Source organism: Odocoileus virginianus, chromosome 23 (assembly GCF_023699985.2).
Source record: "Odocoileus virginianus isolate 20LAN1187 ecotype Illinois chromosome 23, Ovbor_1.2, whole genome shotgun sequence".
Taxonomy (NCBI): Eukaryota; Metazoa; Chordata; class Mammalia; order Artiodactyla; family Cervidae; genus Odocoileus; species Odocoileus virginianus.
In genome coordinates this window covers 27,429,992-27,444,725 of record NC_069696.1, presented here as the reverse complement: position 1 = coordinate 27,444,725, position 14,734 = coordinate 27,429,992, and the positions used below count along the sequence as shown (strand labels likewise).

The 14,734-nt window shown below is 35.2% G+C and overlaps 1 protein-coding gene across 1 annotated transcript in view; it reads right to left on the bottom strand.

The window, feature by feature from the left end:
- The window catches only part of ETNK1 (ethanolamine kinase 1), a 56,498-nt gene that overhangs the window by 33,202 nt on the left and 8,562 nt on the right, over positions 1-14,734 (bottom strand). The window contains exon 2 of the mRNA XM_020908722.2: positions 10,180-10,439. Coding sequence (XP_020764381.1) covers positions 10,180-10,439 — 260 coding nt within the window. The remainder of the gene's footprint in view (positions 1-10,179; positions 10,440-14,734) is intronic.

Sequence of the window (14,734 nt, the reverse complement as noted above, 5' to 3'; positions counted from 1 at the left end):
TCTCAGTAAGAGTCCTGATGCAGCTCAGAAGTGTTGAGGCGTGACTGCAAATGAGTTCCAGCTCTACTACAAGAAATACCCGATGTCTTGTTTGAAAGAACACAGCGTTAAAGAACCAACAGATTGACTAATATTCATCTTTCCATTTAGATGATTATAATTCAGCTGACCACATCTATTTTGATGTTCGATGATCTGAACAATACTTCACAGTGGGGGTAATGCTCACTGCTTGTAGGAAACAGAAAATTGTTACTGGTCTGACAGTACCTGAAGCAACAAAATGAGGTCTATGGGACACAGCCCTCACAGATCTGTCTTGATAACTGAATTCGCTGTTTCCCTGTTGATTCTCCCCTGAATCCAGATACAGAAATTGGTCAATTTCTCTTGTCTTCAGAGCACTACTGGATTTTACTAGTGAATTAAAAATGAGTAACGAAGTATTTGTAATGCTGTTCTTTAACCTACCTAAATTTTTAAAGAGAAACCTCCTAATATTGTTACTCTGAAACTTAAAGATTACATGTAGATCACATCCAGCCAGTTCCTCAGCCTAAAGATGCTCCAAGTGTCATGTCTGACACATTCATTATTTTTCTTCTTGTGTGGGAGACATGCAATATTTTTCTCCTTCTACTGTTTTCTATTCTGAAAAATAAGTACAATGAGGTTTCACTGTAACTGAGTAATATTTGCTTTTGGCCTTTATATTGATGATTAAGTTACGGTTCTATCTACAGATGCTGAAGTTATTTAAAAGGAGAGGCAAAAGCTATCTTATCTGAGAATATCTTTTGCCTTTAAGGCACTGCATTCTTGTCTAAAATGGAAAATTTTGCTGATTTGAGAATAAAACTAAGTATGCAACCATGTGAAGAATAAATCATATTTTGATGAAAAAAAAAAAAGAATCCTGCATTACCAAAATATTAAAATCCGTGATCTTTTTAGATATGTGTGTTTTGGTTCATACCTCTCAAATTACCAAATAATCATTGTTTATAAATAACTATTGCTTGAATGACCTTAAGACAACATATTCTATAAGAATACAGAATAAAAAATGTATTTTTATTATCAATCTCTCATACAGTATTTGCATTAAAAAGCTAGGCCCATAAAAGTGCTATAAACATACATATAGCACTTTAAGCACTAAGAAACTTCATTAAAAAAAAACCAAGTGATAATTAAAACAGAGCAAATAAACACACATATGTATTTATATACACGTGCACACACGTATATGTATATGTAAACTGGTTTTAAACTTTAAGCGGGGGAGTTGGGACAAGAGGTCTGAAGAAAGGTAATCCATGTTACACAAAACTCAAGGAGAAATCTACATCAACAGAACATTATGACCTAAAACTGTTTACCCAACAAATGAGACCAATGATTCCAGAGAAGGGTCACATATTAGAATAGAAACTTAATAGCAACAAATTTTTATTTGCTGTTTTAAAAATAAATAATAATGTCATTTTTCATCATTTTACCCCAAAGTTTATATGAGACTCTTGTTTGAAAACCACAAAATGTAGTTTCAGCAGTTCTCCAAATATAAGTTATTCAGCTACGAGTGACTGAAATGACAATTATACGGTAAAGAGAATGGCCACAACTCCAAGAGGCTTTTACATGTTAACAGAATCTGTTGAACATGAATACCTGCTACGAGAAAAAGCACCTACTAATTGTGAGAATCTTGACTTCTGAGGCAAAAAGGTAGCTAACTGGAGCTAGGCCAGGATTTGAACTGATTATGTATGGAAAGGCCAAGGTCTTTCCATCACAGTATACTGCAGTTAACACTGCACAAAATTAGCAAATCACTGCATTTCTCTAAGTCTCTGGGTTCTTACAAGGAAAGCCAAATTACTCATATAATCTTAAAAGCTCTCCTTCAAATCTAAGAAGGGATGTCTGTGAATAAAAGAAAAAATTTACATAAACATCTACTCAGTTTAGAGATTTAAGTTCAATAATGACAACAGGAATTTCAGATTCATATTCATATACAAGGCTCCTATACACTAACTTCCCATCTCAGACCAATTTCCTACTAGTCATAATAGAAATATTAAATATACATGAACTATGGACTAAAAGAGGCAAAGTTTTCCAAATGATACTGATTTTTATCAAAAATCAGCAACTATTTTTGCCTTTGAGTAAATTTCTGAAATTACAAATGAAATTATAAAAATTATTTTATATGAAATTTAAAAAATACTGTTGCATAATGAGATACGTATCTACTCAAATGGAAAACAAACAATTACCAACATACAAGAGCAAAATTAGTATTATCAAACAAAGTTATATCAAAACTTAAGAGCTAACGATTAGTATCTTCTAAAGTATATTATAGATGTATTTGTCCTTTCTAAAGGTGCAGTCAAAATAGTATTTGATTACATAAAGGACAATGTTAATATTAAATGATAACATCATGCTTATATAACAGGTATACCTATATTCAGAATATTATTTAAATGTTTTATAGTATTTTCCTATGTAATTTTTAAAAAATAGCAGCAAATAATAATAGTATAGTTGAGATTGCTTTATTAATACTACTGATCAATACTATCACTAGGTTATCCTACAAGGGGCAAAGACCATGCCTTATTCTTCTCTCTTAGCATGCAGCACTAAGAGGAGGTACTTAATAGATACTTGATGAATAAGAATCATCATCTTGGTAACAGATTCAGGGTACATTTAGAAACTTACCACAGGATTCTACCACTATTAGAATTATTCTCAGGTGGATTAAAATCTATCCTGGATTTTTTTTAAATCTCATATAATACCAGTTGTGCCAAAATTAACAGAGCTACAGAAAGACAAAGAAACCATCCATTTGAAACACTGCCTGTTCTTTGACAAGACATAACCTACATAATAAGCCTTTTTTTTTTCCCCTCAAAATTTAGAATTCAAGCCAATTTCTACAGCTCTTAGAACTACTGGTCTATCTTCTCTGTAGCTAAATTAACAAGGAAAGGAAGAAAATCTATTACACAAATACCCTCATGGAAATAACAAATATAGTTAAACTGTAAGCACAGCAACTACACACTTAAAAACCAGACTTTGCTAAGAGATTTTTAAAATTAAATAAGTCCTATGTTTACAAGTTCCATACTCATCTGAAACTTTTGATAAATTGGTCTTGAAAAAAACCACGCAATTTGTGAAGGATGGCTTTGTTAGGAAAATCTACGGTTTTCACTTGTAACTGAATTCAACACAGTTGCAGAACACAAAATCAACACATAAAATATGTTGCAGTTCTACATTATCAATGAACAATTTAAAAAGGATATTAAACAAAACAACTCCATTTACAATAGCATCAAAAAGAATAAAATGCTTAGAAATAAATTTATCCAAGAAGGTGAAAAAATTTCTATACAAAATGTTGCTGAAAAAAATTAAATACAGAATTAAATGGGAAGATATCCCTGTTTGTGGACTGGAAGACTTAAACTGCTAAAATGTCAATACTACCCAAAGTGATCTATAAATTCAATACTATCCCTATCAAAATCCCAATAGCAATTTTTACATTAAACAGGAAAAAAAAAAACCCAAAATTCAAATGTAATTTTAAGGAATCCCAGACAGATAAAAACAAGTTAAAGAAAAAAGAATAAAGTTAGAGGTCTCACATTTCCTGATCTCAAAACTTATTACAAAGCTACAGTTATCAAAACAGAGTGGTACTGGCATATCACCAGACACACAGACCAATGGAAAACAGCCCAAAACTAAACCTCCCAGTTTATGAGCAAACGATTTTCAATAAGATGCTAAGACTATTCAATGGCAAAGGACAGTCTTCTCAACAGCTGGTGCTAGAAAAACAGAATATCCACATGTAAAAGACAGAAATTCCTTAATCCTTTCCTTAAATCATACATAAAAATTAACCTGCAGTGGATCAAAAATCTAAATGTAAGAGCTGAAACTATAAAACTTTTAGAAGAAAATACAGGGGAAAAGCTTCATGACATTGGACTTGCTAACAATTTCCTGGATATGACACCAACAGCACAGATGACAAAAGTAAAAACTGGACTACATACATCATTTTTTTTCCCCCAGACAGGTAGGTGGCAGGTTAAATAACCAAGAGAACTTACATATAAGGCTTGTCTTGGGTAGCTGCAGGAGAAATAGATCTACCTGCTTGCCAGAATCTTAGAAGTTTATACGTAAGTCTTAATGGGGTTCAGTAATGTATGCCATCCAGATAGTCTCAACATCACCCCATTCTCTCAAGGCTCCGTCCTCCAAAATAGCTTCCACTGGGGGAACAGCCAGCAGAGTACACACTCCAAGGGCAGGGGAGGGGGTGAGGAACCTCCTATTGTGTGAGTCCAGCCCAGGGGGTCAACTGGTGGTCACATTCTCTTGATGACCTCTTCCAACAATTGCAGAGGTTGTTAGTGATCAACAAAACAATCCATATACATTAAAATTTAAAACTGTGCATCAAAGGGCAAAATCAACAGAGTAAAAAGGCAACCCATAGAAAATAAAGTACTTGTAAGTCATATATATGATATGGGGTTAATATTCAGAATATATAAGTACTCTTACATCTTGACAACAAAAAATAATCCAATTATAAAACTGGAAAAAAAGAAAAAAGAAAACTGGAAGAGGACCTGAATTAACATTTCCTCCAAGAAGATACACAAATGGCCAACAGGCATAAGAAAAGATGCTAAATGTGACTAACTATTGGGAAAATAGAGATCAAAACCACGAGATACCATCTCCTTGTAATTAGGATGGCTACTATCAAAATAATACTACTAATGAGTCAGCAAGGACTTGGAAAAACTGGACCCCTGTGCACTGCTGGTGAGAATGTAAATTGGTATAGGTGCTATGGAAAACAGTATGGCAGTTTCAAAAAAAATTAAAAATAGAATGACTGTATGATCGAGCAATTCTACTTCTGATTATACATCCTAAAGAACTGAAAACAGGGTCTAAAAATGCATTTGCTCACCCACATTCATGAGAACATTATACATAACAGCAAAAAAGTAGTAATAACCCAAATGTTTATCCACGAATCACTGAGTAAACAAAACATAGCCTACACATACAATGGAATATTATTCAGCCTTAAAAAAGGAAGGAAATTCTGATACATGCTACAACATGGATGAAGACATTACGTTAAGTGAAATAAGCCAGTCAAAGACAGAAGTAACACTAATATAAGGTATCCAGAGCAGTCAAATTCATACAGACAAAAAGTAGTATAGCTGCCAAGGCTGGGGGTAGGGAAGAATGGGAAGCTGTTGCTTTTCTATATAAAATTTTAGTTTTGCAAGACGAAAAGAATTGTGGAGATTGTTTGCAAAACAGTGTGACATGTACTTAACACTATGCAACTGCATACTTAAAAATGAAGATGGCATATTATGTTACATGTGTTTTATTACAATTAAAAATAAAAATGTTGAATAATATAAACAGTCATAAAAAAGAATACAGTTCTTAAAAAGACTTGATTAGAACAATTCAATTATTTTCTATTAGCAAATTTTATATACAACAGGAAAAACAACTCAGTAATAAAAAATAAAGATTTCTTAATTTCACTATCAGAGATGGTCCTTCTTCTATCTAGTCTCAATAAGATAAGGTTTTACTGCACTAACATCAAGGCAAATGCTACTTTAAATTCCATACTCAGTAAAGCCAAATGTTTGAAAATCTCAAGGCTGCAGAGAATTTCTTCAAATACCCACTAATACTCACTAGTTGCTCCTTTCTTGGAAGCTTTTAAAAAACTGTAACAATAACAGGCATATTTTTGAAATTGAAAAAAAAAGATCCCCAATCCTACCTTCCCAACAGAATTTATTTCTTAAAAATTCCTTTCAGTTTTTTATATAAACAAATTTGCTGCCTGATTGTAGCCACAGTTCCAACTAGTAAGCTGATTTTTTCTTAGTGCTACATCAGACATTTTGTATGCTTTAGACAACATTCAACAGTAACATAACATTTATTTGTGCTAATGTACCTTTGTTATATTCAAATATGAGTTGCTATCACACAACCAAGTCATATGACTTTCTTTTATGACTTACTATATATCGCCCTACTGATTTCCAAGAGAGAACATTACCAATTCTATTTGCAACCCATAGTTTACCAGTTCTACTACAATAGGCTCAGCACTGGAAGTTGGCAATTTTTAGTTATGTTTATTGATAAATGTGCAATAACTCATTTTGAACTGCACTTCTCCCTGTATGTCTGTTGCTGAGTGGTTTTAATTACACTTCAGCCAGTATTCCCAGCAAGAGGCAAATTTTAGAGAAATACCAGGTAAGGAAACTCCAAAACACCTTAGAATTTAAAAAATAAATAAGTAAATAAAGGTTTCTGCAATACTTGAGTGCTGTAGAGAAATTCAAATAAAAAAGGTCATGATAAACTTGCACAGGCTGAATTACTAGTTAAGTATTAACATGATGTAATTCATCTTTACCTGTCAACTCCCTCAGACTCCTCCATGTTCTGCATCACCTTTAAGGTCCAATTCAAATATCATCTTAGTTAAACACTGCTTATTTCCCAACCATACCACAGTAAATTAGTTCTACATTTTTTAAAACCTTTTCTACTCTGTGTATACTATTTAGCTTATTTTCCCCCAAGGCTATCGTCTATCACAGACTGTAAATTACTAGTACAGCAGCTGACTGAATTACTTTTCCTCCCCTAGATTAAATTAAATATAAATATATTCCAATGCCTGGTATATCCAAAGTAGATTCTCTTTATTATAATCATAATACAGGTGAGTAGCTATGTCTGAAGAAGTCAAAGCAAGAGAATGCTGTGGACTCTGATCTATGGCTCAAGACCCTTTCACGAGGTTTGTAAGATTAAAACTATTTTCATAAAGTGTTATTTAGCTTTTTTACTCTTCTTTTCTAAATGAGTGGAGAGTACAATTTTGAGAAGTTACATGAAATGGTGTGATGTTGTCATCATGTTGATTGAAAGCTAAAAGAATATGCACACTCGTAATCTTCCATTCTAAACACTTTAATTTCTAACATAGTTCAGTTCAGTTCAGTCGCTCAGTCATGTCCAACTCTATTTGACCCCATGGACTGCAGCACACGAGGCTTCCTTCTCCATCACCAACTCCTGGAGTCCACCCAAACCCATGTCCACTGAGTCTGTGATGCCATCCAACCATCTCATCCTCTCTCATCCCCTTCTCCTCCCGCCCTCAATCTTTCCTAGCGTCAGGGTCTTTTCAAATAAGTCAGCTCTTCACATCAGGTGGCCAAAGTATTAGAGTTTCAGCTTCAGCATCAGTCCTTCCAATGAACACCCAGGACTGATCTCCTTTAGGATGGACTGGTTGGATCTCCTCACAGCCCAAGGGACTCTCAAGAGTCTTCTGCAACACCACAGCTCAAAAGCATCAATTCTTCAGCGCTCAGTTTTCTTTATAGTTCAACTCTCACATTCATACATGACCACTGGAAAAACCATAGACTTGACTAAATGGACCTTTGTTGGCAAAGTAATGTCTCTGTTTTTTAATATGCTATCTAGGTTGGTCGTAACTTTCCTTCCTAGGAGTAAGTGTCTTTTAATTTCATGGCTGCAATCACCATCTGCAGTGATTTTGGAGCACAGAAAAATAAAGTCAGCCACTGTTTCTACTGTTTCCCCATCTATCTGCCATGAAGTGATGGGACGAGATGCCATGATCTTAGTTTTCTCAATGTTGAGCTTTAAGCCAACTTTTTCACTCTCCTCTCACTTTCATCAAGAGGCTCTTTAGTTCTTCACTTTCTGCCATAAGGGTGGTATCATCTGCATGTCTGAGGTTATTGATATTTCTCCCAGCAATCTTGATTCCAGCTTGTGCTTCATCCAGCCCAGCGTTTCTCATGATGTACTCTGCATATAAGTTAAAGAAGCAAGGTGATAATATACAGCCTTGACATATTCCTTTTCCTATTTGGAACCAGTCTAACTGCTGCTTCCTGACCTGCACACAGGTTTCTCAAGAGGCAGGGCAGGTGGTCTGGTATTCCCTTCTCTTTCAGAATTTTCCACAGTTTATTGTGATCCACACAGTCAAAGGCTTTGGCATGGTCAATAGAGCAGAAACAGAAGTTTTTCTGGAACTCTCTTGCTTTTTCGATGATCCAACGGATGTTAGCAATTTGATCTCTGGTTCCTCTGCCTTTTCTAAATCCAGCTTGAACATCTGGAAGTTCACAGTTCACGTATTGCTGAAGCCTGGCTTGGAGAATTTTGAGCATTCCTTTACTAGCGTGTGAGATGAGTGCAATTGTGCGGTAGTTTGAGCATTCTTTGGGATTGCCTTTCCTTAGGGACTTGGAATGAAAACTGACCTTTTCCAGTCCTGTGGCCACTGCTGAGTTTTCCAAATTTGCTGGCATATTGAATGCAGTACTTTCATAGCATCATCTTTCAGGATTTGAAATAGCTCAACTGGTATTCCATCACCTCCACTAGCTTTGTTCGTAGTGATACTTCCTAAGGCCCACTTGACTTCACATTCTAGGATGTCTGGCTCTAGGTGAGTGATCACACCATCATGATTATCTGGGTCGTGAAGATCTTTTTTGTACAGTTCTTCTGTGTATTCTTGCTACCTCTTCTTAGTATCTTCTGCTTCTGTTAGGTCCATACCATTTCTGTCCTTTATTGAGCCCATCTTTGCATGAAATGTTCCCTTGGTATTTCTGATTCTCTTGAAGCGATCTCTAGTCTTGTCCATTCTATTGTTTTCCTTTATTTCTTTGCAGTGATCGCTGAGGAAAGTTTTCTTATCTCTCCTTGCTACTCTTTGGAACTCTGCATTCAAATGGGTATATTTTTCCTTTTCTCCTTTGCTTTTCACTTCCCTTCTTTCCACAGCTATTTGTAAGGCCTCCTCAGACAGCCATTTTGCTTTTTTGCATTACTTTTTCTTGAGGATGGCCTTGATTCCTGTTTCCTGTACAATGTCAAGAACCTCCATCCATAGTTCATCAGGCACTCTGTCTATCAGATCTAGTCCCTTAAATCTATTTCTCACTTCCACTGTATAGTCTTAAGGGATCTGATTTAGGTCATACCTGAATTGTCTAACATAGTAAATATTGACAAATATAATTCACAATAACAAAAGCTCTCTAGGTCCTCAGTAAACTTTTTTTTTTTAATTGTTAACCTTTTGGGGTATTTATTTACAGACATATTTAAAAAACATAATTCATTTGTATATTGATTTTAAACATCAGTTACATGGATATTTTCATACATGCTAGATGAAAAAAGATAAAAGAAAAAGTGTAATGATAGACAGCACCTGGCTTATTATTCTTTACCACTTAAAAACGCTGTAGGAGTTTTGTTTTTGTTTTTTTTTCCCCATTTATTTTTATTAGTTGGAGGCTAATTACTTTAAAATATTGCAGTGGTTTTTGCCATACATTGACATGAATCAGCCATGGATTTACATGTATTCCCCATCCCGATCCCCCCCCCACCTCCCTCCCCAACCCTCAGTAAACTTTAAAAGTTGTAAAAGAGTCTTGGGAACAAACTGAGAAGTTTAGATTTAAACCATAAATGAACTTGCGGTTTTCAAATCAAGCCCATTCATTACAGTTTTCAAGAGCAGAAAACAAAACTTAATCAATTTTAGAAAAATTTTCGAGCTATTTCCTTATAAAACACAATACACAATTAAATATAGAAGTTTAAAGAGTAACAAAGAAGTGTTAACAGTATTAAAAGGATCTTAGAGAGCAATAACTCTGAAACTATGAGCAACTGAGTGACAAAACTTAATAATAAGAAATGTGTAATGCTTTGATTCAAGCACTACTTTAAAAAATTAACAAGAAACCTTGACCTTCTATAGCAAGCTAATCTAAAACCTCTCACTGATATTTCTTTTGTAGAGTTAACTATGAGAATTCAGATAAAAAGGAATGCTTTTTCTCTAGCAAAAACAAAACAAAACCCGAACAAGAGAAAGTTTCTAAATTAACCAAATAGTTGCTTAAAGAAAGAAAAGGCAGTTTCAAAAAACATTTCCATAACACTTAACTTTTCAAAAGGATAAATTACTTAGGAAAAGAAATGTACCTGAAAATGGCAGGGTTGCAGACATGCTTTGGATCCAACGCTTCTCCCTGTATAAATTCATAGCAGAGTCCATTATTGAACGTACAGTAGAGCTGTGGGGCACAGCCATGAGCCTGCAACACTCGGAAACTCTTCACTTCCTCATCACGGTCGACTAACAGCTCAGTCTTATTGCCATAAATTCGCACCAGAACGACATCCTCCATTGTATTACCCACATAACAGCCAATAAGTTTATTTGTGATTCCATCAGTGAAAAGCTGCCCCAAAAGAAAAAAAAAAAAGGGAAAAACAATTATTCACTGTTAAGGAAGGATTAGGAGATAACTTGAAAAACATTAAATACTAATTGAAAGAAAATATCTATTTTTTAATATAATTTTGCCCAACATGTCTGTAACTTTAATTCTAAATGTAAACAAAATGGAATGCTGCTGTTTAATATATTGTGTGGTACAGCACACACACTCTTTCTCTCTCCTACTTCTAAAAGATTGGAAAATCTCTGAAGACAGGGAAAGTGGCTTTCTTGCTAGCATAATATATGATATAAAAAAAAGTCTTTGATAATGTTTACAAGTTGAAATTTACAAATATAATGTACCATAATTTATATTATGGTAAATCTCCAATTTATAAAAAACTTAATTTTAAATGTTATTTTCAAAGATTACTTAACATAATATGCACTAGAAATTCTTCTAAGTATTCAGGTTATAATAACTTAAACTTGAATGCTACAGCTAAATAAGCAGCAGAAGCACAATCTTAATTAGGCAAAGATAGAGAAGTAACTAGAGATTCCACAGATATTTTCTAAAAGGGAGTTTGGGGACTTTTCAAGATTATTTTTTTGCTGCACCATGAGGCATGAGGGATCTTAGTTCCCCAACTAGGGACTGAACCCATGCCCCCTGCAGTGGAAGGGCAGAGTCTTTATAACCAATAGACCACTAAGGAAGTCCCCTCAGGAGTTTTAAGTACTTAAAAGTCCTTTTTTAGATTTGAGTATAATATGATATTAAAAACCAAACAGATGATTAGCAATATTAGTTCTCTAAGTCTACTCAAAAACTGCAACTTTAGTCTTCCTCTACATTAATTTGACACTCAGTTCAGTTGCTCAGTCCTGTCTGACTCTTTGCAACCCCATGGACTATAGCACACCAGGCTTCCCTGTCCATCACCAACTCCTGCAGCTTGCTCAAACTCATGCCCATCGAGTCAGTGATGCCATCCAACCATCTCATCCTCTGTCATCCCCTTCTCCCAAAATTGACACTAAAACTTTCTATTTACCCAATTATAACTCAGAGCTTTTGGAGGCTCTCAGGTGGAATAAAGGGATAAAAGTGAAAGCAAGTGTTAAGGTCATTTTTCCTAAGACAACTGGGAAAGAACAAGAATAATGGACAAAGGAAAAGTTTTAAATGTATACACATTTAACTAATGCCTAAGGGTAATCATTGTTATTTTGATAAGACTGTTGTAATGATAAATGATACCTGAAAAGGCTTTAGACCTTCAGGTGAAATTTTAAAGAAGTATTTATTTATCCTTATTCACCTAATGTATGTAAATTTAATGAGCTAATGTGAAAAGATTCATTTTTAATATCTATGTTTTGGGGGTATGCAGAGACATACAAACTGCTTTCCACCTAGATTTCAAAAAGCTGGTAGGTAGGGAGACAATGACAAGAAGCATATGCCCTTATACTAAATTCCAATCGTCATTTTCTTAAAACCTATGTTGCAAGTTTGTTGTTTCTTATTAAAATATCAACTCACATTTATTACTGTGTAACTCCTCTAAATGTCATGTAGAAATAAAATATGTCAATTATTGTAATAAAGTCTGAGAAACTAACATTCTGAAATGCTTATGATGAATGACACTCCACACTTCTCAAAAGCCAGGAGTAAAACCTATGTTTTATACATCCTCCCAACAAATATTTAGTAAGGACTTAAATACTAGCTTGTCTTCTTGATCTAACTTATAACAAATTCATTCTTTCACTCTTGCCTATAATAAGTTTCTTTAATTGTGCACGCTATATTGTACATTTATGTGTACACACAGAAACACACATTTAAGATGTATGCACTTAAAAGGGATAGAGGCGGATAACATTACTGGATAAGATTATTGAACAATATATACACATTTATAAGGATGACATTGAGTCACAACTCCAATGACACTAACCCTAATATACTCTACTATACAAAACAGCTACAAATTTACAATAAAATGATAGTCACAATAAATTCCTGGGGCAAAAAAATATTACTTCATTTATAAGAGTATTTTGCTTCCCTGATGGCTCAGCAGGTAAAGAATCCACCTGCAATGCGGGAGACCTGGGTTCAATCCGTGGGTTGGGAAGATTCCCTGGAGAAAGGTAAGGCCACGCACTCCAATATTCTGGCCCTGAGAAGTCCATGAACTGTATAGGCCATGGGGTCGCAAAGAGTCGGACATGACTAAGAGACTTTTAATTCACTTCATAAGAGTATTTTATGTAAAGTACCACTTAATTTATATTTATGTACAAATAAGGATAGAAATGTCTACAAAAGTATCCAACACAAATATTAGGTAGTTTAAATCCCGTCTCCTGTTTCCCTGTTTTAAACTTTTTTTCTTTTGGCTTATGCATGTTTTCTTTTTTTCTTCCACAATCAATCCAGTTTAAATGTGAAAAAATTAAATTAGTGAGAAAGACAAAAGGAGCCCAACAGCCAGGAACAGACCCAGCACACACAGCAAGGCCTGGAGATACAGTTGAACATAAGTAATTTCACAGAACATCAGTATGAGATGAGACCACTCTGTGACCATAATGCATCAAGACAAAAACAAAGCCACTCTGTAATCATGTGTGAACATACACAAAATTATGAATTTTTTCCAAACCACAAAAATGACCAAACATCCCCCTACTCTGGCTAATAAGAGGAACTGCTGTTCCTTTTCTAGTCACAGCTCTGGCCCCACTTCATTCCTCCAGTCCTCTAGGTAAGGTAAGTTACCCACAGGCACAGACTTGCCCCACTTCCTTTCTGACAGCACCCAATCCACAGGAAAGCCTCGCTTCCTTGAAAGTGAAAGTCACTCAGTCATGTCCAACTCTTTGCGACCCCATGGACCACACAGTCCATGGAATTCTCCAGGCCAGAATACTGGAACGGGTAGGTAGCCTTTCCCTTCTGCAGGGGAGAACCCAGGTCTCCTGCGATGCAGGTAGATTCTTTACCAGCTAAGCCACAAGGAAAGCCCAAGAATACTGGAATGGGTAGCCTATCCCTTCTCCAGGAGATCTTCCCGAGCCAGGAATCAAACCAGGGTCTCCTGCATTGCAGGCAGATTCTTTACCAACTGAGCTATCAGGGAAGCCTCCTTGAACCCTCTCCTAAATTTTTATACTAATTTTTATACTAAGTCCTTTCTAATACCCACATATCGAGAGTCCGTCCCACCATTACCCATGGAATAAGTCTTCCTCAACTGGAAGGAGTAATAAATCCGATTTGTTCAGCTATTCAAATGACCTCTTGATGGAGATTTCTGACTTTAAAGATGTATGGATAATGCTTTTTCGCTCTTGGATGGTTAATACCTCATGCATAAATCAACAATTAGTTCAAGGTACTTCAGCTTTCCAAAACAGACCAAAATATACTAGGTATATGCTAGGTATGAGTACTATATCAGATATATACTAGAAATATAAAATTCCACCTCATTAGAAGGGGTACAAAAACAATAGGAATCTCATGGAGCTCCTTTTTACAGGGTTTATCCTATACTGTTTGTCAAGTATTTAAGATAGTACTAGTTCAGAGAATGAGCTCAGAGCAAGACTGCTCTGCCTGACTGCAAATTCTAGCTGTTAGTCTATAAGTTGAGTAATCTTAGGCAAGTCACTTAACTTGTATGTGCTTTATTCATCTCATGTTTAATACAAGTGATTAGAATCTACTTTATAGCTTTAGTTTTTGTTTTTTTACTTAATAGGTTTTTATGAGAATTAATAGCTTCCCTTGTGGCTCAGTTGATAAAGAATCCGCCTGCAATACAGGAGACCTGGGTTCAATCCCTGGGTTGGGAAGATCCCTGGAGAAGGAAAAGGCTACCCACTCCAGTATTCTAGCCTGGAGAATTCCGTGGACTATATAGTCCATGGGGGTCGCAAAGAGTCGAACACAACTGAACAACTTTCACTCATGAGAGTTAATGACTTAACATATACAAAAGCACAAAAAACATTTCTGACACTAAGTTCTTATCAGGTATGCAGATTACTACATATTTAAATTTCAACACAAGACAGCAAAATGATTCATGATGAGATCATAAAAGTTAATAATTATGACAACATCTATGTTACAGATTATCTCTGGACTCTATGCTGCTGCACTGCCCAAATCTGTACAGGTTGCCATTTGAAGTAATACAGAAAACCTCGTTAGCAAAAAGAAATTACAGTTTAATGACACCTTAGAAGTTAAAGTGACTATCAGTGAACCTGAAGACCTTCTTGAGACCC